Source organism: Lepidochelys kempii, chromosome 9, assembly GCF_965140265.1.
Source record: "Lepidochelys kempii isolate rLepKem1 chromosome 9, rLepKem1.hap2, whole genome shotgun sequence".
NCBI lineage: Eukaryota > Metazoa > Chordata > Testudines > Cheloniidae > Lepidochelys > Lepidochelys kempii.
The window spans coordinates 103224884-103249641 of NC_133264.1; the positions used below are offsets into that span (position 1 = coordinate 103224884).

At 44.6% G+C, this 24758-nt stretch overlaps 2 protein-coding genes across 7 annotated transcripts in view; both read left to right on the plus strand.

The window, feature by feature from the left end:
* OGT (O-linked N-acetylglucosamine (GlcNAc) transferase) overlaps positions 1-9445 on the plus strand; it is a 79156-nt gene extending 69711 nt beyond the window's left edge. For all 4 annotated transcript variants that reach the window (XM_073358682.1, XM_073358684.1, XM_073358683.1 and 1 more), the window contains 4 exons: positions 1757-1909; positions 4904-5156; positions 6777-6900; positions 8418-9445. In XM_073358682.1, the coding sequence (XP_073214783.1) occupies positions 1757-1909; positions 4904-5156; positions 6777-6900; positions 8418-8592 (705 nt within the window). In that variant the 3' untranslated portion in view covers positions 8593-9445. The remainder of the gene's footprint in view (positions 1-1756; positions 1910-4903; positions 5157-6776; positions 6901-8417) is intronic.
* Positions 9446-10983: 1538 nt separating this feature from the next.
* Positions 10984-24758, plus strand: part of GCNA (germ cell nuclear acidic peptidase) — a 54857-nt gene continuing 41082 nt past the window's right edge. Inside the window, exons 1-7 of one of the 3 annotated variants that reach the window (XM_073358689.1) lie at positions 10984-11060; positions 11243-11381; positions 13736-13790; positions 16551-16597; positions 16994-17057; positions 18336-18409; positions 19177-19632. In XM_073358689.1, coding sequence (XP_073214790.1) covers positions 11031-11060; positions 11243-11381; positions 13736-13790; positions 16551-16597; positions 16994-17057; positions 18336-18409; positions 19177-19632 — 865 coding nt within the window. In that variant the 5' untranslated portion in view covers positions 10984-11030. Of the gene's footprint in view, positions 11061-11170; positions 11382-13735; positions 13791-16550; positions 16598-16993; positions 17058-18335; positions 18410-19176; positions 19633-24758 lie in introns of those variants that run through there. The other 2 variants (XM_073358688.1, XM_073358690.1) reach the window with 2 other exon arrangements.

Genomic DNA, 24758 nt, shown 5'->3' on the forward strand with positions numbered 1-24758 from the left:
GGCTTTGTTCACATGATTTAGCTTGTTTAGTGTCTACTGCATTTTCCTAGTTCTTTATGCCCCCGGTATGCACTGTGATGCAGATTCTTCTGCCACTTTGGAGAAGGCTTTTAATTCAGGCATGTGTTCGGGGCTTTGGCAGGGAAAGGGAATACTGCAACCATGCCTGCCCTTGACCTCTCCCTCTAGAATTTCTCTGGGCTGGACCCCACTCCCTTGTGAAGTTTCACCCATACAGAGAGATTTCCCCTTCGGTCTTGGAGAGAGAGCTTCATCTCTTACAAGCGTAGCAAGAACATCATCTTTTAATGGAGTGTCTTGGATTGGTAAAACCCCTTTGGACGCCCCACTTTCAGTTCCCAAAAGGTCAGCTAGATGAACTCCCCCCTCCTGGAGATCTGACCCCCAGTTTTCCCTTAATGGAAGTATACTTATGAATGTATATATGACATAACTAGAATGTGTTTTATGCTACATATGCCATGTAACACATCTCTGTAAAGGTTATGATCTACTGAATCTATTAATCCTATTTGTATGCATGTATCACTTTGGTATTCGAAGTTATGAATATTGGTTGCATACTTTGATTCTGAGTAGGTTTTAGTGAAGCAGTTGGACAGCTTCCTGAGAAACGACTATTCTCAGTAAGTGCCCAGTCAAGAAGACCTTAAGCCAACAATGAACTTGGAGATGCCAGTCCACATCTGGGCTTTCCCAGGAATGTGGCTTGGCTGGTAATGAACTCAGTAATGCATGGACATATGACTTGCCCAGGTGACTCCAAAACTCCATTGTGTAGCTGGACTTTGCATAGGAGAGAGGAGAGGGTCTCCACCCACAAGAGAGAGTCTATTTAAACCCTTGGGAGACACCTCCATTTTGTCTTCAGCTGAGTAAAGAGAGAGCCTCTCCACCCCCAAAGATACCTGAAAGAAACTGGAACAAAGGACAGTATCTACAGGGGGGGTGTGTGATTGCTGGACCCAGACTAGAAGGAGATTAGTCTGTAAAAGGAAGCTTACTGGAACTGGTGAGGTTTTTATCTGTATTCAGTTTGATTAGATATAGACTTGCGTGTTTTGTTTTATTTTGCTTGGTAATTCACTTTGTTCTGTCTGTCACTACTTGGAACCACTTAAATCCTACTTTCTGTATTTAATAAAATCACTTTTTACTTATTAATTAACCCAGAGTATGTATTAATACCTGGGGGGCAAACAGCTGTGCATATCTCTTTATCAGTGTTATCGAGGGTGAACAATTTGAGTTTACCCTGTGTAAGCTTTATATAGTGTAAAATGGATTTATTTAGGGTTTGGACCCCATTGGGAGTTGGGCATCTGAGTGTCAAGGACAGGAACACTTCCTAAATTGCTTTCAATTAAGCCTACAGCTGTTAGAGGACGTGGTTCAAATGTGGGTCTGGCTCAAACCAGGCAGGGCATTGAAGTCTTAAGATGCCAGGGCAGGAAAACAGGAGCAGAAGTAGTCTGGGCACATCAGATGGTAGCTCCCAGAGGGTTTCTGTGATCCAACCCATCACAGCCCTAATAAAGCTGTTAGTCTTTAAGGTGCCACCAGATTCCTTGTTTTTGTGGATACAGACTAACACGGCTACCTCCGATACTTAACTTTTCAGGTAAGAATTTATGCTGTTAAACACTTTACTGGATTATTTCATTAGGTATCCTGTGGTCTGAATTTCAGTGCTCTAAATTAGCTGTATAGTTGAACTTTCTTATGTTCTTCCTAGATTAACAACAAGGCAGCAACTGGAGAAGAGGTTCCACGTACCATCATTGTTACCACCCGCTCTCAGTATGGGTTACCAGAGGATGCTGTTGTGTACTGTAACTTTAACCAGCTATATAAGATTGACCCTTCCACTTTACAGATGTGGGCTAATGTGAGTAGTTACGTTTGCTACGAAGTCTCAGATCAGAACTCCATAATTTGACTGCTGTTTTGTTTACAGGAACGGTTTTAAAATGAGCAGCAGATCTTTAACTTAAATTGCCCTTGTTCAGGTCAGGGAAAGATTTCAGTTTCCTTGCTTGGTTTGTTGAGAATATTTATTTGGGATGAACCTTTTTGAATCCTTACAACATTCTCCGGAATAGGGGATTGGATGATCATGGGATTTGGAATCTCTTTGAGTCTCATTATAAATCTGATCCGAGTTGAGTGAAAATTGTTATGCTTCTGAGAGTTTTTTTCCATAGGAATTGTGTAATAAGCTGTTTAGTCCTGTCCAGTTTACACCACAACTGGCACTTATTCGCACCATTATCTGTGCTCTTACCTGACAAGTCCACCATTAGATGGGTACAGAGGCTGAACATCTCACTTCTGGTCAGAGTGACAGGGAATGGATCACTTGATTACCTGTTCTGTTCATTCCCTCTGATGTACCTGAGATTGGCCACTGTCAGAAGGACACTGGGCTAGATGGACCCTTGGTCTGACCCGGTATGGGTGTTCTTATGTTGAGTCATACTGATGAGGCACTGTAAGGAAGTTTTGCACTGCTGATAAATGCAAAGTAATGCACATTGGAAAACATAATCCCAACTATACATATAAAAAGATGGGGTCTAAATTAGCTGTTACCACTCAAGAAAGAGATCTTGGAGTCATTTTGGATAGTTCTCCGAAAACATCCATTCAATGTGTAGCAGCAGTTAAAAAAGAAAACAGAATGTTGGGAATCATTAACGGATAGATAAGACAGAAAATATCATATTGCCTCTATATAAATCCACATCTTGAATACTGTGTGCAGATGCGGTTGCCCATTCTCAAAAAAGATATATTGGAATTGGAAAAGGTTCAGAAAAGGGCAACAAAAACTATTAGGGGTATGGAACAGCTGCCGTATGAGGATAGATTAATACAACTGGGACACTTCAGCTTGGGGGATATGATATGATAGTGGTCTATAAAATCATGACTGGTATGAAGAAAGTAAGTAAGGAAGTGTTATTTACTCCTCAAAACACAAGAACTAGGGGCCACCAAATGGAAATTAATAGGCAGCAGGTTTAAAACAAACACGTATTTTTTCACACAACACACACTGAACCTGTGGAACTCCTTGCCAGAGGATGATGATAAGGCCAAGACACTAACAGGATTAAAAAATGAATTAGATAAATTCATGGAGATTAGGTCCATCAATGGCTATTAGCCAGGATGGGCAGGGATGGGGCCCTACCCTCTGTTTGCCAGAAGCTGGGAATGGGCAACAGTGGATGGATCACTTGATGATTCCCTGTTCTGTTCATTCCTTCTGGGGCACCTGGGATTGGCCACTGTTGGAAGACACGATATTGGGCTAAATGGACCTTTGGTCTGACCAAGTATGGCTGCTGTTATGAACTACTGCATAATGCTCCCTGTAAGTAAATTGGAAACTTCAGTCTCTGAGGCTGTGACTCCAGCATTTTCACGAACGCTAAATATACCTCGTCGTTTCATCTGCTGTGGGTACACACCCCTTTATGCTGCTGTTTGTCTTATTAAAATTAACTGGCAAACGTTACTTCCACCCAAACTGTGGTACAAAAGTGAAATGAGAGGTGCATGCTGTATGCACTTCAGGTCGTATTTCAGAAGTTTGCACTTACATTTTGAAGCATTGTGTGACTGACTTTGACTTTCACTTTGAAAGTGAGGCATTTCACAAATCCAATTTTTTCAGTCTTTCCTTGTAGGTCATGTTTTCTAGACCTTTAATCCTTTTTATTGTTCTCCCTCTTCACTTCCTCTAGTTCTGTGGTTCTCAAAATTCATTGCACTGCAACTTCCTTCTGACAACAAAAATTACTACCTCACCCTGGGAGGGGGAACTGAAGCCAAGGCCCAAGCCCTGCCAACGGAGTTTGGGGGTGAGGAAGGAGGGGTGTGAATCCCTTGGGCTTCGGCTTCAACCCATTCCCAGGAGTTGCCAGCCCAGGAGACCCCATTTAAACAGGGTTGCCACCCACTTTGGGTTCCCAGCCCACAATTTGAGAACGGCTGCTCTAGTTTGTCCACATCTTTCCCCAACTGTGGTTACTAGAACTGCACACAGCACTCCAGCTAAGGCCTTATCAATCAGTGCTGAGTAGAGTGGAAGAATTACATCTTCTGTCTTGCTTACAGCACTCCTGCTAATAGATCCCACAATGTTGTTTGCTTGTTTTGCCAACAGTATTACATTGTTGACTCATATTTAATACTGTCGCAAAACAAGCAAACGTCATTCTGGGATGTATTAGCGGGGGTGTTGCAAACAAGACAAGACAGCACTGATTGTGATGCCTCAGCTGGAGTGCTGTGTGCAGTTCTGGGTACCACAGTTGGGGAAAGATGTAGGGAAGTTGAGGGAGAGCAACAAAACGGACTAAATGTCTAGAAAACATGACGTATACATCAAGATTAAACAAACCCAATTTTTTCAATCTGGAGAAGAGAAGACTGAGAGGGGACCTAAGTCATCAAGTACATAAAAGGCTGTTATAAAGAGTGTGATAAATTGTTCTCCTTAACCCAGTGGACTGGACAAGAAGCAATGGGCTTAAATTGCAGTAAGAGAGTTTTAGGTTAGACATTAGGAAAAACTTCCTAACTATCAGGGTAGTTAAGCACTGGAACAAATTACCTAGGGAGGTTGTGGAATCTAAGTCACTGGAGGCTTTTAGGAACAGGTTAGACAAACACCTGTCAGGAATGATCTAGATAGTACTTAGACCTGCCTCAGTGCAGAGGACTGGATTAAATGACCTATCGAGGGCCCTTCCAGTCATACATTTCTGTGATTTCCTGCTACGATTGGCTTGTTCTGATCTATCCAGGAGGGTGATGCTTCTGAATGTTTTTAACACACTTACCCTTTATTTTCTTCCTGGTTTGGTTGTAGATTCTGAAGCGAGTTCCAAACAGCGTATTGTGGCTGTTGCGTTTCCCAGCTGTAGGAGAACCCAATATTCAACAATATGCACAGAACATGGGCCTTCCCCAGAACCGAATCATCTTCTCTCCTGTTGCCCCCAAAGAGGAACATGTGCGGAGGGGCCAGTTGGCTGATGTTTGTCTAGATACTCCACTTTGTAATGGGCACACTACTGGAATGGATGTACTCTGGGCTGGGACTCCCATGGTTACTATGCCAGGTAATGTCTCAGGGAAACAAAATTGTAGTCACATGGTGACAATTCATACTGAATGTAATTGTTATAGACCTTCAATCATGGAGCAGGTCCTCAAGGAATCAATTCTGAAGCACTTAGAAGAGAGGAAAGTGATCAGGAACAGTCAGCATGGATTCACCAAGGGCAAGTCATGCCTGACTAATCTAATTGCCTTCTATGGCGAGATAACTGGCTCTGTGGATGAGGGGAAAGCAGTGGACGTGTTGTTCCTTGACTTTAGCAAAGCTTTTGACACGGTCTCTCACAGTATTCTTGCCAGCAAGTTAAAGAAGTATGGGCTGGATGAATGGACTATAAGGTGGATAGAAAGTTGGCTAGATTGTCGGGCTCAATGGGTAGTGATCAATGGCTCCATGTCTAGTTGGCAGCCGGTATCAAGTGGAGTGCACCAAGGGTCAGTCCTGGGGCCGGTTTTGTTCAATATCTTCGTAAATTATCTGGAGGATGGTGTGGATTGCACCCTCAGCAAGTTTGAAGATGACACTAAACTGGGAGGAGAGGTAGATACGCTGGAGGGTAGGGATAGGATACAGAGGGACCTAGGCAAATTGGAGGATTGGGCCAAAAAAAATCTGATGAGGTTCAACAAGGACAAGTGCAGAGTCCTGCACTTAGGATGGAAGATTCCCATGCACCGCTACAGACTAGGGACCGAATGGCTAGGCAGCAGTTCTGCAGAAAAGGACCTAGGGGTTTACAGTGGACGAGAAGCTGGATATGAGTCAACAGTGTGCCCTTGTTGCCAAGAAGGCCAGTGGCATTTTGGGCTGTATAAGTAGGGGCATTGCCAGCAGATCGAATGATGTGATCGTTCCCCTCTATTCGACATTGGTGAGGCCTCATCTGGAGTACTATGTCCAGTTTTGGGCCCCACACTACAAGAAGGATGTGGAAAAATTGGAGAGAGTCCAGCAGAGGGCAACAAAAATGATTAGGGGTCTGGAACACATGACTTATGAGGAGAGGCTGAGGGAACTGCGATTGTTTAGTCTGTGGAAGAGAAGAATGAGGGGGGATTTGATAGCTGCTTTCAACTACCTGAAAGGGGGTTCCAAAGAGGATGGATCTAGACTGTTCTCAGTGGTAGCAGATGATGGAACGAGGAGTAATGGACTCAAGTTGCAGTGGGGGAGGTTTAGGTTGGATATTAGGAAAAACTTTTTCACTAGGAGGGTGGTGAAACACTGGAGTGCGTTACCTAGGGAGGTGGTGGAATCTCCTTCCTTAGAAGTTTTTAAGGTCAGGCTTGACAAAGCCCTGGCTGCGATGATTTAGTTGGGGATTGGTCCTACTTTGAGCAGGGGGTTGGACTAGGTGACCTCCTGAGGTCCCTTCCAACCCTGATATTCTGTGAATCCTTCTTGTTTTTATTTTGATCTTGTATATGTAAATATCTAGTGTGAAGAGTTCATAGATAGTAAAGAAATTAGGTGCTTCCCAGTTCTAGCTAGTGAGCAGGCTTTCCAGAACAGATAGTCTAGCAACCTCCCCTTGTGTGTTTTCTCAGGCAGGAGAAAAAAATTAAGTAAACTGTAAAGCATCAAGAAGTACTGGTTATCACTTTCTTTTCTCTTTTTACAGGAGAAACTCTTGCATCACGGGTTGCTGCCTCCCAGCTTACTTGCCTTGGTTGTCTTGAACTTATTGCTAAGAGTAGACAAGAATATGAAGATATTGCTGTGAAACTGGGAACTGATCTAGAATAGTAAGTAAATCCAGTTTTGAGGATGAAATGAAGATCTAGAATAGTAAGGCACCATTATTGGGGATAGTGAGTGTTAGGAAGCAAAATAGAATAAACATAAACAGCTATAAGCAGTGAGGCATGTCATTACTTTCGTTCTACTGAACTTATTCTGACTGATAAAGTTACCAGCTGTTAGTTACCTTGGGAGCTGACTGACCTCCAGGGTTTTGAAGAAGCCACTAAACTGCTTTGCTGATGAGGAAGTAAGGTCTGTGCTCGTTGGAATGAGGAACTGGGCTAGAACTCATATCCACAATGTGTCCTGAGGGAATTACCTCCTCTTATCCTCCCTGGTTTAGCTGCCTGCCTACTCTGTTGGGGATCTAGGATCCTCATACCAGGAAGCAGCAGAAGGGAGCAATATATGCCTTCAATAGAGGCCAAGGTTGGAGGCAAAGGGGCCGGGGGGGGGGAATTCTTTCACAGACCCCAGAACTCCATGCTGAAGATAGTGGGTGGGATGTGTGTGACAGGCTGCCTTCTCAGGGAGGGCTGAGCTCTTTAAATAGCCATAATAGGAGCTAGGAAGGCAGATGTGGAAGGGAACTATACTAGAATGGGGTGTGGCATGTTCAGATGGGTGAGTATCATGAAGTGCCCAAATTATGCACTTGTCCTCCCTAAAAATACTTGGCACTTTACATGTTCAGATCACTACAGAATCATTGACTAGCCCTCCCAGCATTGAGGAACGCTCAACATATTCCCTATGAAGTAATTCTAATTTTACAGATATAGAGACTGAGATTGAGCATCATGTGCAGGATGTCACATTGCGATATCGGCAGAGCTGGAATTCGAATTTAGAACTTCCTTAATCCTAACCTTGTAATCACTGCTCCTGTTCACACTGCCTCTTGGTAGTGTATCCATATAGTCATTGTTAATGGTCTGTGGGGTTAAGGATGGACCAAATGTATTGAAATTAGACATGGGCTTTTTTTTCATAGAACTTGTTTCCCCCGTTTCTCATTCCCTGTGGAGCTACAGAGTAATAAAGAACCTTCTGCCTGGAGATTACTGTTTACTTTGTGAAGCTGCTGGGAGGGAGATAGGAATGCTGATATATTGAACCTTCTGCAGAAAGTAAACGCAAACAAAATGCATTTTCACTTTCCTTTCAGAAAGAAAAACCTAGACTGAAATAAAGGGGCACTTGCAGTTGAGGAAATTCCATCTGATGGGGCTGTAATGAAGGGTTGGTGGGTCTGGTTAATTAGCATGTAGCAGTACTAATACAAATGTCCATAGCATTTTCACCTACAATGAAAAAGTTGAGTTTCTGTGAAGTTGACCATTTCACACTGGGGAAGGAACAGCAACGTGGATTTTGAGTAGGGGATGACAGTAAAGGGATTTGCTGATGCAATGGCGTGCTGAGAGTTCTGGGTTAGTTGAGGTAATAGATCACAATAGCTGTTTGTTCCTTTGTCTGCTTCTCATCTAACTGCTTGCTTTTAACGCTCTTTGTGTAGCCTGAAGAAAATTCGTAGTAAAGTCTGGAAGCAGAGAATATCAAGTCCTTTGTTCAACACCAAACAGTACACAATGGAACTGGAGCGGCTTTACCTTCAGATGTGGGATCACTACGCTGCTGGCAACAAACCAGACCATATGGTTAAGCCAATAGAGACCAATGAATCTGCATGAAGGACTCTGTGCCCACACAACTCTCCCAGAATTGAGCCTCTCAGACTCCTCTGCAAAGGAGATGGGAGCTAAAGACCGTGCATTTCTACTTAATCTGCCTGGTACTCTGTGGCTGAAGTGATACATGATGGTGATTTAAGAGCACAGACAGACATACTTTGTGCATAATGGGGAGAGGCTGTAGAGATTGGGAACTTTCTATTCCATAAGGAGTTTGAAAAAGATTGAGTTGGGCACATGTGCTGTATGTTTGCAAGGCCTAGTACTTGATGGGGAAAGTATGAACTGTCCATCCAATTGTGATTTCATGGATTGATTCAATCTTCCTACGAATTTTTCTCCTCTTATGTGGATTGGGAATTGGAGCTTTTTAATGTTTGATTTCAGGTGTTCCTGTTGGTATATGTGCGATTCTTCCATGACATGATTTCCAACTAGTGAGTGTTGCTCCCTGCATTCACTTCTTAACTGTGCAGATTGAAAGGGCATATTTGCTGGTGTAGTCTTTTTACAGGTTTTATAAACCACTTGAGCCTATATCAGCCTTTTAATGTTTGACCTCCTGTTTTGGAACTTTCTGTACTGTGTTGATTTAGATGAGAACTCAGTGCTTGGTTTAAAAAAAAAAAAGATTCTCCTGTATCTCAGCTAATTGGCTTGGTGATGATAGCTCCTATTCTGTTGAAAAACAAAATTGGTTTAAAATTAATGCCCCCAAACTGTTTAAGTAAACAAACTGGTGCCAAATACAAATCCTTCAGGAATGATTGTTAATTATGTACAGAGGCACAGTCCTAGGTACTGTAGCAAGGACTTTTTTAAAATAAAGCTCTGGTTTGCCCAGTTTGATCTATTTGACCAGCGTTTCGCCTTTACTACCCTTTCTGTGCTGCTGTCAAAACAATGTTCTGGGCTGCTGGCCTTTTACCTTCCTTTCTATAGCTTGGTTTTTAAATAGTTCTATTCATTTCAGCAGAAATGAAATCCCAGGTAAGTATAGATTTTCATCTACTAAATATCTGCATCAAGTATATTAATTCTTGCAGTATAATAAGGATCACCCAGAAAGGCTTTTTTCTTAATGTGGGGGTGTCATTATCTTTCTCTCACTGATGTGTGGTAACTTGGAGGCCATGAGCTGTATGTAAACTCTGATGCTGAGTTTTGTATTGAACAAGCATGAATTAAGTAATTTTGTTCCTAAATCTGTGCAGAGGGTCATGGACTACAGTTTAAATAAACCAATGCCAGTCTTGCTAAGTGTGCTACACATATCTATTCAGTAACAGGTAACAATTTGTCTTCTAGTGCGGCAACAGAGAACTGTGTTCAAAGTGCTGCTTTTGATGCACCTTTTATTTAAGTCTCAGTTGATGCTTTTGAATGTATCCTAGGTGATGAATGCCTTAGTTTGCTGGTAGATTCTTACTACCTGCTAATACCTGAGCAAGAAATCTTAGGTGTCATTTTCTAACCAGAAATGACAAGGTGGGTGAGGTAATACATTTTATTGGACCAACTTCTGGGGGTGAGAGAAACATTAGAGGGTATGTTGACACAGCACCAAAGAACCCGGGGCTAGCGTGCACCAGGGGCTGTTTTGTTGCTGTGTAGGTGCTCAGGTGGTAAGACCTTTCCTCATGAAGAGGAGTGCTATGTCAGCTTCTCTCTTTCACTAACAGAAGTTGCTCCACTAAAAGACCACCTAGGCCTATCATGGCTACACTCCCTCTCCATAACCAGCGTGTAATTATAAATTCTACTCTTTAAAAGCTCAGCCTTATCGCTTTGGACAATTGAAACTACCTAGTTTAAACCCATAAAAATACCTTAAGAAGTGATGCTGCAAGTTACGACACCTGCCCCAAAGCTGAACTAAACCATTTACCCTTCGGGGGACGTGCTCGCCCTCGGTGAGACTTGCTGCGGGTGCCAGTTGAGCGTTGTTCCTGGCGCGGGATGTTGCTGCTTTCACTGCCGCTTCGCTTATTGTAACAGGCTTTTGTTTCCAGCTAACTGCCTAATAAAAAACACATGACTACAGCTAAGATCACTGCAGACAGCGTGTTTTTGTTGTACTCTCTGGCGCCAGCGGGAGAGCTTCGCCGCGGCGGGGCCGGGGCAGGCGCGCCCATGGGTCTCCGCGCGGGAAGAGGCGCCGGGCGCGCGCTCAGAACCTGCGGGGCCGGGGGAGGGCGGCCGCGGGGCCCTGGAGCCGGTTGCTGGCGGGGACGGGGTCGCAGAGGGCCGGGCCCCCACTGGCAGCGGCCGCACCTGCGGGGCTCATCGGGGAGCTGCGGTTGGACGTGGAAGCGTGGCTCCCCCTCGGCGCATGCGCGACCAGACCGGAAGGGGGAAGTACCGCCCCGGACGTGGCGGGGGCTGAACAGAGCGGCGGGCGGGCGGGCGGTTTGAACGGCCGCGGGTTCCGCGCGAGGATGGCGCGCGGGCCTAGGCAGCGCGTCCGGGTGAGTGCATTGCGGGGTGAAGACCTGTCGGGGAACAGCGCGGGGGGAGAGGCGGGCGAGGGGCGGGAGCCAGAGCCCTGCCGGGGAATCTCGGGGCGCGAGCCGGGCCCTCCTGTAGGGGCATGAGAAGCAGCTGGGCTCGCTTGAGGGCTGGGTCATCCTCCGTTGTTTTCCCCTTTCAGCTGGGAGCCCCCAGACCCTTGGTCAGCATCCCTCAGGTCTGTAACCTTGGTCCTGATGGGGCCTCTGAACAGAGACGATTACTCTTGTCCTCCGACACAGAGGATGAGACACGGAAACCCCCCCACGGGACTGGACAAAGTAGGTGATTTTGCAGGATTGTTTCCCATACCCAGCCAGCTTGCGAGGGGCTGAGGCAGTTGTGAGGGAAGCGAGGGCAAGAAATTAAGCGTTGCGGTGGGCGGGGCCAGTGTGCTGGAGAGGGCTTACAGAGTGCAAACCCTTAGGGAGTATCACCTCAGGCTCCAGGCCTTTCTCCTCTTGGGAATCTCTGTGGGTGAAATCAGCTGAACTGCCTGAGGTTCCAGGCAGGGGTTCATGCAGACCCTTAAACAGGCTTCCTCAGCTTCAAGACCCTCTTCTAGGTTCTATAAACTGACCTTGGCACTGCCAGCACTGTGCTTAAAAAACCTATATTACAAATGGGAAAAAGGGGCAGTAGATCGCAATCAATATAAATTAGAATTTATGAAGTATAGAAACTGGATAAGTTTCAGAGTAGCAGCTGTGTTAGTCTGTATACGCAAAAAGAAAAGGAGGACTTGTGGCACCTTAGAGACTAACCAATTTATCTGAGCATGAGCTTTCGTAAGCTACAGCTCACTTCATCGGATGCATACTGTGGAAAGTGTAGAAGATCTTTTTATATACACACAAAGCATGAAAAAATACCTCCTCCCACCCCACTCTCCTGCTGGTAATAGCTTATCTAAAGTGATCACTCTCCTTACAATGTGTATGATAATCAGGGTGGGCCATTTCCAACACAAATCCAGGGTTTAACAAGAACATCGGGGGGGGGGGTAGGAAAAAACAAGGGGAAATAGGTTACCTTGCATAATGACTTAGCCACTCCCAGTCTCTATTCAAGCCTAAGTTAATTGTATCCAATTTGCAAATGAATTCCAATTCAGCAGTTTCTCGCTGGAGTCTGGATTTGAAGTTTTTTTGTTGTAATATCGCAACTTTCATGTCTGTAATCGCGTGACCAGAGAGATTGAAGTGTTCTCCGACTGGTTTATGAATGTGTTAATTCTTGACATCTGATTTGTGTCCATTTATTCTTTTACGTAGAGACTGTCCAGTTTGACCAATGTACATGGCAGAGGGGCATTGCTGGCACACGATGGCATATATCACATTGGTGGATGTGCAGGTGAATGAGCCTCTGATAGCGTGGCTGATGTTATTAGGCCCTGTGATGGTGTCCCCTGAATAGATATGTGGGCACGGTTGGGAACGGGCTTTGTTGCAAAGATAGGTTCCTGGGTTAGTGGTTCTGTTGTGTGGTATGTGGTTGCTGGTGAGTATTTGCTTCAGGTTGGGGGGCTGTCTGTAGGCAAGGACTGGCCTATCTCCCAAGATTTGTGAGCGTGTTGGGTCATCCTTCAGGATAGGTTGTAGATCCTTAATAATGCGTTGGAGGGGTTTTAGTTGGGGGCTTAAGGTGACGGCTAGTGGCGTTCTGTTATTTTCTTTGTTAGGCCTGTCCTGTAGTAGGTGACTTCCCCTATTTCCCCTTGTTTCCCCCCCCCGCCCCCCCGACCTCCTCAGACGTTCTTGTTAAACCCTGGATTTGTGCTGGAAATGGCCCAACTTAATTATCATACACATTGTAAGGAGAGTGATCACTTTAGATAAGCTATTACCAGCAGCAGAGTGGGGTGGGGGGAGGTATTTTTTCATGCTTTGTGTGTATAAAAAGATCTTCTACGCTTTCCACAGTATGCATCCGATGAAGTGAGCTGTAGCTCACGAAAGCTTATGCTCAAATAAATTGGTTAGTCTCTAAGGTGCCACAAGTACTCCTTTTCTTTTTGCAAACTTGATAAGGGAACCCAAATAAATTGGGAGGAAAATCTATGGCTGACTGTGTTAAGGAGTTTAAATATATCAGGAAGGAAAGGAATCCTAACCCTGTTCTAGATGGAGACAGTAAAATTGCTAATGATGTAGCAAAGGCAGAAGTGTTCAGCAAATACAGAGTGAAACAGGTTGATGTATTAAGGCTATTTTTAGCCCCACAAATTGACTTATTTTATTGGTAATCGACCAATGAGAATCAACCTTTCCTTAGGAAAATAACTAAAAAGTACAAATGCAAAACAAAATTAAAATTGATTATTTAACTAATGTTTCTTGCTTCCTGATTTAAATTGCTTTTATTTAAATCAATCCATCCTGTTGGAAGTGGCTACTGAGTGGAAGATTAGTGACTGATAAGATAGTATATCCTCTCTAAAGTGGGATCTCCTTGTTCTGTGTGCTTAGCACAATGGGGTTCGACCTAATGACTAGGTTAGGCACTACAATTATACAAACGGCTTTCCTTGAAGCTGAGTTTCCTTGAATAACTCCTGACTTTAACCTCCTTGAGGCTTCCCTCTTTGTGCAGTCCTATCTGGAAAGATGATCTGTTCTGTTTTCGGTTTAAGTTATAAAGACCAAAAAGAAAGTGAATGCAGAATGCTGGCGCACGAAGGATGACAGGTGAGAAAATTTTGAAAGAGATTAAAGGCCTGGTCTCTCATCTGTTCAAAAGTTATATTTTACTATCTTTACTATGTGATTATAAAGTTGTCTGCAGACTTGCTTTTATACAGATCTTTGTCATGTTCTTATTTTTTCTTTAAGACCTTGTTTTTCTGTTTGGAAGAGCTTCTGCATCCTTCTTCTAAATCTGAGAGTTTGTGTTTTGGGTTTTTTTAATTGTTTTTTAAATACAGAACACAACACCTAGTGGCTTTGAATGCCAAACCCAGTCTTTGTGGGAGACTGGGGCACAGATAGGACCTAGCAGGCTGAATTTCAGTCCAAATACTCTGATTTAAGGTGTTGGCTTTGACCTGTAAAAGGCTGCCTATTTGAGAGAGAGCCACTCTCCATGTCATGAAACCATAGGACTGGAATGGACCTCGAGAGGTCATCTAGTCCAGTCCCCTGCACTCATGGCCGAACTAAGTATTATCTATACCATTCCTGACAGGTGTTTGTCAAACCTGCTCTTAAAAATCTCCAATGATGGAGACTCCACAACCTCACTAGGCAATTTATTCCACTGCTTAACCACCCTGAGAGTTAGGAAGTTTTTCCTAATGTCCAACCTAAACCTCCCTTTCTGCAATTTAAGCCCACTGCTTCTTGTCCTATTCTCAGAGGTTAAGAAGAAGAATTTTTCTCCCTCCTCCTTGTAACAACCTTTTATGTACTTGAAAACTGTTATCATGTCCCCTCTGTCTTCTCTTTTCCAGACTAAACAAACCCAATTTTTTCAATCTTCCCTCACAGGTCATGTTTTCTCGACCGTTAATCATTTTTGTTGCTCTTCTCTGGACTTTCTCCAATTTGTCCACATCTTTCCTGAAATGTGGCACCCAGAACTGGACACAATATTCCAGTTGAGGCCTAATCGGCAAGGAGTAGAGCAGAAGAATTACTTCTCGTGTTTTACTTACAACAGTCCTCCTAATACATCCCAGAATGATATTTGGGCTTGTTTATTTTGGCAACAGTGTTACACTTTTGACTCCTATTTAGCTTACAGTCCACTATGACCCCTCAATCACTTTCCGCATTACTCCTTCCTAGGTAGTCATTTCCCATTTTGTATGTCATACCACCATAGTTATGATCAGCAGAGACATTCAAGCAGGACCTCCCTTGCTTAGAGAATGCTCTACTCTTTTTGAAATACTGGCTTTTGAACCTATTCTCCCCATCCTTGTTCCATGTATAATAAGGCTTATCTGTTTACAAAAGCTTTTGCCAGAAGCTGATGTTACTGTGGAAGGTGAGTTTTGCTCCGTGATGCCACTGGGTTAACTGCTGGTTCTAGTTGAGGTTTTATTTATTTTTTTAAATTTGTCTCAAAGGACCCTGGACTACTGCGCTGTATGATTGGGGAATGACTCATCCTACGGTTTAGGAAAAGATGGTATAGAGACCACTCTTCCAGGTTGAATTTTTAGCTCATCATATGTTGGCAAGTTTCTGAGATTGACATTAAATTTTCCCTTAAACCATACTGAAATCTTCTTTGAAGCATTTTCTCTTTCCATAACTTCAGAAATAAGCAGTTGGAGTTCTTATCCACTTGAAATGTAAATAACTGATTAGAGCTGATTGAAATTGGAGGGGAAAAAAAATTGCAGAATATCTGTCAAAAATTTAAACTGAAATTTTCTGACCAGTTGTGATCTTGATCTGTGTAGTGTTGTCTGTCCATCTGTTCTTCTTTGAGGAGTGTCCTTATGGGTGCTCCCCTGAAAGTGTGTCAGTGCCCCTGTCCTTCTAATCAGAGATTCTAGATAGCAGTGTACGTTCGGCCCGCACATGCACTCACCCTCTCTTGAGGCTAACTAGCGCTGCACAGGTGAACAGCCATTCTGACAGCAGGGAGGCAACACTGCATATGCTGGACATTAGGAGAGCTCTGGCTTTTTATCTGGACAGGACTAAGGACTTTAGGAAGTCTCCCAAACTCTTCCTTTAATTTGTGGAAATATCCAAGGGGTCTGCCGTATCAGCGCAAATACTCTCCAAATGGGTCTCCAGCTGCATTACCCTCTGTTACCCCTTGCACATAACCTGCTGCCTCCATCAGGGATCCACATGCACTCCACAAGATCCATTTCCACATAGCTCATGTTTGTTAAAGATGTCCCCATCTCAGAAATCTGTAGGGCAGTGACTTTGGCTTCTGCCCATACTTCTCCAGATCATTACACAATTACCTGGTACTCTGTCTTGATGCCATCTTTGGCTCCACAATACGATCGTCAATAACAGATTCCACTCTGAAGCCCCACCCCTCCATGGGGGATACTGCTGTGGAGTCACCTACAGTGGAGCACCCATAGGGACGCTACTCAAAGAAGAAGAGGAAGTTACTCATCTTGTGCAGTAACAATGGTTCTTCAAGATGTGTGTCCCAAGGGCGCTCCACAACCCGCCCTCCTCCCCTCTCCTTTGGAGTTCTTGCCAAGGGGCTCTGCAGTAGAGAAGGAACTGAGGGTGGTTTGCCTGCACAGCACTAGTTAGCCTCAAGGAAGGGAGAGTGCATGTGCGGGCCGAATGGACACATCTACCTAAAATCTCCGATTAGAGGCTCTGGGGTGCAGATAACACCTATAGTGGAGCATCCATAGGGCAACACATCTTGAAGAGCCACCGTTATTGCACAAGATGAGTAACTTCCTCACCTCTGAAGAGGCTGTGTTCCTCACATCTGTTTTGTGCTTTATTTTTCAGGTCTATTCTGCCCTTTTCTTCCAGTAGTGATGAAGAATTTGAACTATGTAAGTAAAGAGTGGTTAGAATGTTAATCTTGCTTTCTCAATGAGAGTTGAGAGGATGTATTCCTTGTGGCTGCAAAGAATGATTTTCTTCTGGAATACCTTTTTACAGTGAATCTCTTTGTTGCAAAGCCTATCCTTTCTCCCAAGCCTTAAGGCAGGGCAAGGGTTGAATGATGAGGGCGAGGGTAGCCAAAGAACTGCTTCTGCTATGAAAAGCTGAGAGTTTTAATTGTGAGATTAAGTAGGGTCCTTGTTCTAGAGACATTTGGATACTATTGGTAAAATAAAAGTTGTAAAAAATGTTGTTTATATATGCCCTTAAGGCATGCAATGGGATCATTTTTAGAAAGCTAAAATAAATTTCCTGTAATGTAATTCTCTCACATTCTGATTTAGTTTTATCTAGAATGAAGACTCCAAAATCCCTAGCACATCAAGTCTCTAAGAAACAAAATAGCAGGTGGGTCCTGGAATTATTGAATTGTCTACAGTTAGTCAGAGAGAGACTTTTTTGTCTAATGCCTGGCAGCCAAAATGTCCCATTAATGAGTTATTTTGAATATGGAAAAATGAATTAGATCTTTTCTCATTTGCATAGGATGTCATCATTGTCTGGAGGATTGGGCACAGGTTTAGAAGTCAACATTCTGAGTTCTAATCCTGGCTCTGCTGCTCATTCCAAGTGTGGCCTTGGTCACATTGCTTCTCTTGCCTGTGCCTTAGTTTTCCCACTGTAAAATGAAGATCAATAACTCATAAGGCTGTTTTTAAAACTAAAGTTTTTATGGCACTTTTAAAATGTAAAACATTACATAGATGTGAAGTTTTGTTATTTGGAGGCACACATCTCACTATTTTGTTACTGTTTTGGAGCACTGTATAGCTTGTAATGGGATATAATAGAAGATTAGGGTTGGAAGAGACCTCAGGAGGTCATCTAGTCCAACCCCCTGCTCAAATGGAGCCTTTCACCTCTGTCACCAGTTTCACTGCTAACTAAATTTTGGATTTACAGTTATTGTCTGGCAGTCATTAGACCACTATGTGAAGTGACTTGGTCTTGGTGAGTTTTGTAAAGGAAGAGATGTCCATAACACTCAATCTTTGCTGGCTCTGGTACTAATTTATTCCCATAGCTGGCAGTTTTGGTGGAGGCACCAAGTGTTGAATGATTCATGGAAACAGAACTCCCTTTTTACCAGTTGAAGTGATTCCTGCAGATTAGGAATGAGGCATATTAGTGGGAGTGGAGTGTGGGGGTTTGCAATGTGGCAGCCTGTACACTGTGGATTTTTATGGATTGAGGATTTAACAGTACTGACAGCTTTGCATCTTTCACAAGTGCTAAATTCACATTAAAGGCAACCTTTTTGGTCAACACTGTGATTTTTTAAGTAGAATTTTATAAATTCTATCTTTATGATTCCATATCTGTATCCCTCATTCTTGTTCCTGGATAAAATGATGATGGTCTGTTTCAATATCTGAACTTAGTTTGCAAGCATGTTCTCATCTCTTGAAATGGAGTTCTGTCTTTTGCTCAGAAGTTTAATGATAAAATACTGACAAAATGTAACTGACAATGAAAAGTTATGTTGAGAGAGTTTTTCAGTGGTAATGGATATTTCCAGTGAATAACTTAGAACACTGCACCAGGCTGCTTTATTGTCAGCTTTACCTATATCAAGACACAAGTCATTCCTGGCTTCCTTTGCCTCATTTTATTGTTTATCTACAGTTTGAATGAAATCATCATTGACTCCAGGGAAGACTTCTCCAATTTTACAAGAAAGAATGCAACAAGCAAGAAGGGTAAGTAGCCATCCAGCAACAAAGAGGGGACAAAAGTTTTAGCTGGGTGGAGAAAGAATGCTTATTCTTCAGAGCTCAAAATTATTCTTTAGGAAAAGCACAGAAATAGCTTTGGAAAAGTTTGGTCCCTTTTAGAGTAAGATAACAGGACAGGTTCAATTCTGTTCGCTGGATTAATTCTCTCCTTCCTCATTCTCAATTTCCCATTCCTCCATATGATCCTTCCCTTTTTCTTCTTCCTTCCTGTTATGCTTGTTTTAACACCGGGATATCAATATCTTCACTTGTGGTACTCTTTAAAGTCCTTTCCATATTTGAATCTTTTACTTATAAGAAAATCCAGCTGCCAAAGGCAAGTCTTTTCTCTTCAGTGCCCTTTCACATGCTGCATATTTAAGAAATAAAATTGACCATATAATCAGCTAAATACAAACTCTTATGTGTGCATAACTGCAGAAGCTTTCTTTTATCAGAAAGAGTGGCTGTAATAAAGTGTTCTCTAGTTATTCTTATCTTGTATCAGACTGACTTAAACCCCTTTTGCTGGCACAAAGTAGACCCCACATACATACCTTTTTGATTATCATCTGCAGTGCAACTGGAAAGTAGTGTGATCCTGGGTGTGAATGAGCATGGGTTGGAGGAAGTTGCTAAGATACCTTTCTCTGCCTGGTGTTTTCCTGTTTTCCAAAGGCTCTGATTAACTTACATTAAAACATAAATGCTAAAGTCTCTGAAGTCTTTGTATTTTTCTTTTTGAATTGTAGTAGTGAAGAATGTTCAGACCCAGAAGAAGCCAGTGACTTCTAGAAAGGAAAACACTTACTCTCAGGAATGGCTGTATCCAGAGATTTTAAGTGACAGTAAAGATGATGATTCTGTTTTCATTAAAAGTACATGGTCTGAACACTGCCAAGAAACTGAAGCGAGGGGCTTGAAGGACAACCTGCATCACATACAGCAAACTCCTTCACAAAAACAGAAAGAGTTTGATATTTCCAAATATAGTCCAAATTCATCTCTTGATGGGAAAGAGAGAGATTGGGAAGAACGTGCAGGGAACAACACTCAGACCATGGCACTACGACATAGTGCAGCATTAGGGCCAGACAGCTCAGAGGATGAATTTGAATCTTTAATAGAGCGGATAAAGAAGCGAAGCATACCACTGACTCCAAGTTTAACTTCAAACAAAACCACTCTATCCCAATCAGCAACCACAGGTAGGTGAAGTCATTCTTTATTTCTGTATTCTTAATCATGTTTATTCATGAAGTATCTTGTGCAAATGGCTGGCAGTATTAACTGCATAGTTTTAAAATTGTGTAGCACTTCTGACATAAACAGGACTTATGACTCATTTTTGCAGAATGTTCAGACATTAATTAAATGAGCATTCTGAGAATTTTAGTTCTTCTAAATTTAAATTATCAAGGACCTAAAATTCTTTATTTTTGTCCATTATTTTCATAGTTATAATAAATTTTAACCTTCAGTAATAGATTTTTAGTTTGGAATTTAATTTTAAACTTTCAACAAAATCAAAGCTAACTAAAAAAATGAAAATCAGTTTCCTACGCATATGACAGGAATTGACATACAAAATTCATTTTAAATGATAATTAAACTCCTTTAAATTAGAGCAGTCAAATATTAAAGATCAGGTGTTAAGCTATACAGTTATTTAGAGTTACAATTCTGCACCTATTCTGTGTTCTAAGATGCTTTTGTTTCAAGATGTATTTTTAGTTTGTCAAGAATTCACAAATCAGCACTTACCCACTTATTATTAACCAACTATAACTTAAACAAATCTATACCCTCTCCTCTTCAAAAGCCCTTAAAATAGATATCTGCAGTGTACCCTTAAAGTTAACAGATAAAGGCAAATGGCACACAAGATCAGCCTCTCTCACCCAGGGGCTATGATGGGGAATTCTCTAGAGGATACTGGCAAGATTGGAGGTGCCACCGTGAGCAATGCAGTCATATTGGCCTTCTCTTAGGTATTACCCTGAATTTGAAAGGGCTGAAGAAAGGCAGCCACAAAAGGAGCCTTCTCCCAAAATAGTTCAAGTTAAACTTCTTGCACCAGCAAGGTCTCGTTTGGATCTGCTATGCTCTCGGGTACTGAGGGAACGGTCTCTTTTATTTGTCAACTGGAAGAACTTGTCAAATCTTTGGATGTAGTTAGTATTTCTATTGCCGTCTATTCATATAGGGTCCTTTCTCCCTAATCACAGGGCAATGCAGTTCAAGTAGTTACTGATAATACTACTGCAATATTTCACAAGAACAAGCTGGGGGACCACATTTTAGCCAGATGGACAGAAAGGTTATAGTTCTGTGGGAGTAGTGCATAGTACACTAAATTGATTGTATAGCTTTCTGCCTACATACTTGCAGATTGATGAGCAGAGACGTACATGATCAGCATAAGTAGTTGCTCAAGAACTTGGTAGCAAACATACACTTACTGTGGATGTTTCTGGAAACAGACCTGTTTGCAACAAAATATATCTCCAAATGTTGAGCTCCAGAATAGGACAGGCAATCAGTTCATCTTGAAGGTGTTTTCTTTTAGAATAGGGAGTAAGATTTCTTTGGTCTACACACAATTCCTCTAATTCATAGAGTTCTTAGGAAAATCAAACAAGACCAAGCCAAAATTATTCTAATTTAGGGCGCCTGAATGACACAACAGTAGTTCTTCAAGTGCTTGCTTATATCAATTCCAGTTAAGTGTGTGCGCACGGATGTCGGGAACTTTTCCCTAGCAGCTACACATTGGGCCGGCTGTGGAGCCCCCTGGAGTGGCGCCAATATGGTGCTCTATATATGACCCTGCCGGCCTGACCCCCCTTCAGTTCCTTCTTACCGCCAGTGACAGTTGTTGGAACAGTGGTCTCTTGTTCGCAAGTGCTACTACACCCTAGCTACTCTATTTATCTCTAGTGTTAGTTATCTGTTATCTTTAGCGTTAAATATAGTCATTAACGCTTGAAGGGGTTTTCCCGTTCAACGAGTGCACCGTTCTCACTCCCCGGCCACCCATAAGAAGCAGGCCACGGAGAAGCCCCCAAAAAGACCCAAGGTGGTAGTCGCACCCTCGACGGGACACGGTGCAGACCAGGGACATAAGGCTGACAGACCTCCCAGTTGGCCTCGTCCTCCCCAACCCCCGCCTCCCCGGGAAGCCCTGTACCACCGGACTCCCTGCAGGTGGAGGAGGTTACACTGCCTTCCACACCCGACACCTTTGAGGCTACCAGAGGGCTCATTGAGATGACGGCGCCCAAGTCTCCAGTCTCGAGGCCTAAACCATCTCAAGCCCCGGCACCATCAAGAGGCAAACCGGCAATCTTTGGGACATCTGCCCCCAGACCAACATCTCCACACCACTCTGAGTCCCGGCATCGCACCCAGATTCCGCGCCGGTCTGACTCACGGCTCCGGTCTGACTCGCGGCACTGGTCTCACAGCCCTGATCCTTGGAGCCACTCCCGCTCGAGGTGGTCATTGGCTGACAGGTCATGGTCCCGCTCAAGGTCTAGGTCAAGGTCTGAGACCCCACAGCACCACTCGAACCGACACTGCTCCCCATTGCGGCACCGCACCTCTCCGCAACACCGTTCGCGAAACCGCTCTGTGGCATGGCACCGTTCTCCATCGCGGCACCAGTCGCGGTCGCACTCCTGTGGCCAGTCTCCACCAAGACAAAGTCCAACATCTCGGCACCAATCGATCTCCTGGTACCGCTCTCCACAATGGCACTGCCAATCACCATCTGGATCTTGCTGCTCCGTATGGTACCCATTCTGGCTGTCGGGGGACCGCGGCACCCCCCCCAGCACAGCGTACTGCCCCTCCTTGGGCGTCTCGCTCCCAGTCACCTTCCCCCAGGTTGGGTAGGGCATCAGGAGCATCGGAGACACCCTGATCAGGTCTGGGCAGTCTCGGATGGGACTCTTCAGCACCCACTGGCAGCCCCAGTGGCAGTTCGAGACTCCCTGGGCATATCACCAAGCCCAGGGCGCCCCTCCAGGCGTCCCTCCGCCTTCATGTTCTAGGTCCTTTATTCCAGAGGCAACCATTAGTCATCCTTTTCTGGACCCCACACAAACCCTGGATCCAGCCCCACCCTTGTGGAGGCTACACCCAGTGCCCAGGAGGAACTGGAGCCAGTGGACCAAGGGGCTGTCTCGGACCCGATTCTGCCGGTCGCTGCCTCCTCATCTTCTCCTGATGAGGCGGTGGCAGGTACATCCGCATCCGGCCCTCCACCCATGGACTACCGGGCCCTACAGGAACTCCTACGTTGAGTGGCTTTAAACATGAATCTCCAGGTGGAGGAGGTCATGGAAGAAGAGGACCCCGTAGTGGACATTCTGACACCAGAATGGCCCTCTAGGGTGGCGCTGCCCGTTATAAAGACCATTCAGTTGAATGCCAAAACAATCTGGCAAACTCCAGTCTCCAATCCCCCCATGGCCAAAGGGGCCAAAAGAAAGTACTTTGTCCCCACTAAGGGGTACAAATACCGTTTTACCCATCCTCCCCCATGCTCCCTGGTGGTGGTTGCAGTAAACGGAAAAAGAAAGACAGGGTCAGCAGGGGCCTGCCCCTAAATCAAGAGATGCAAAATGTCTGGCACTTTTTGGTAGAAAGGCTTATTCTACCAGTGGCCTCTCCCTACAAATCGCTAATCAGCTCGCAATCCTTAGCAGATACAGCTATAGTTCCTGGTCTGCTATTCAAAAGTTCAGGGAGCTCCTCCCATCTGATTCTCGGCAGGAGCTGGGAGCCATTGCCGAGGAGGGCAGACTAGTGGCCCGGACTGCTCTTTAAGGCTCTCTGGATGCCGCGGATGCGGCAGCGTGTACACTGGCATCTGGTATCGCCATGCAATGTAACACCTGGCTTCAGTCCTCGGGTCTCCCGCCGGAAGTTCAGCAAACTATCCAAGACCTTCTGTTCGATGATCAGGGGCTCTTTGCTGAACAGACCAACTCTAGGTTGCATAGCCTGAAAGATTCAAGGAACACAATTAAGTCTCCAGGCATGCATACCCCGGCGTTTCAAAGAAAGCAGTTTAAGTGCCAGCCCACCCAGCAGCAGTCTTTCCCCGGTAGGCCCAGGCAGGACTTCTCCCGCTGGAGGAGCAGATACACCAGGCGCAGACCATTGCGTCCTCTCTCCGGTCAGGGCCAGGGACAGTCCAAGCCCCCTCCAGGCCCTAAGCACCCATTTTGAAGGTGCGCATGAGGACAGATTACCAGTCCATATCCTGGCCAGTTATTCTCCCCTCCTGAACAGTCTATCCTGCTTCTACCATGCATGGTCCCTTATTACATCGGACCAGTGGGTCTTCCACACAGTAGAGGCGGGCTATTCTCCCACCGCCCTTGCCCATCCCTCTTCAGGGACCCCTCTCACGAGCAACTCCTGATCCAGAAGGTCCGGTCCCTCCTCCCTCTTAGAGCAGTGGAGGAGGTACCTCGGGAGTTCAGAGGCAAGGGTTTCTACTCACGCTACTTCCTCGTTCCCAAAGCAAAGCGGGGTCTTTGGCCTACTCTGGACCTAAGGGAACTCAACACGTACATCGTCAACTCAAAGTTCTGCATGGTTTCCTTGAGCATGATCATCCCCTCCCTGGATTTGGGAGTCTGGTACGCCGCCCTCGATATGAAGGATGCTTATTTTCACGTTTCAATCAACCCGTCTCACAGACGTTTTCTCGGTTTCATAGTAGACAAGACGCATTATCAGTTCACGGCTCTCCTGTTTGGCCTGTGCACGGCTCCCCGCATCTTCACCGAATGCATGGCACTCATGGCAGCCTTTCTTCACCGCCACCATGTGTACGTTTACCCATACCTAGACGACTGGCTCATAAGAGGCCTGTCTCGCCAGCTGGTAGAATCACAGGTACAATTGGTCAGGGACACGTTAGACCGCTTAGGCATTATTCTGAATGTCAGCAAGTCTGTTCTCACCCCAACACGAACAATAGAGTTCATTGGGTCAGTCCTGGATGCAAATCAGGCGAGAGCGTTCCTCCCAGAGGCCCATCGTCTAGCCCTCGTGCAGGTAATCACCGGCCTTTGCAACTTTCCCACCACCATGGTGAGACAGTGCCCCAAGCTGCTGGGCCTCATGGCGTCCTGCACCGACATGGTGCAGCATGCCAGGTTGTGGCTCAGGCCCCTGCAGGCGTGGATTACGTCCGTGTATCGCCCGGGCCACTACAGTCTGGACATGGTGCTGACCATTCTAAGACATACCCTCAATTCCCTACAATGGTGGCTTGACCCCTGCATGGTAAGTGCCGGGGTACCATTCCACGCCC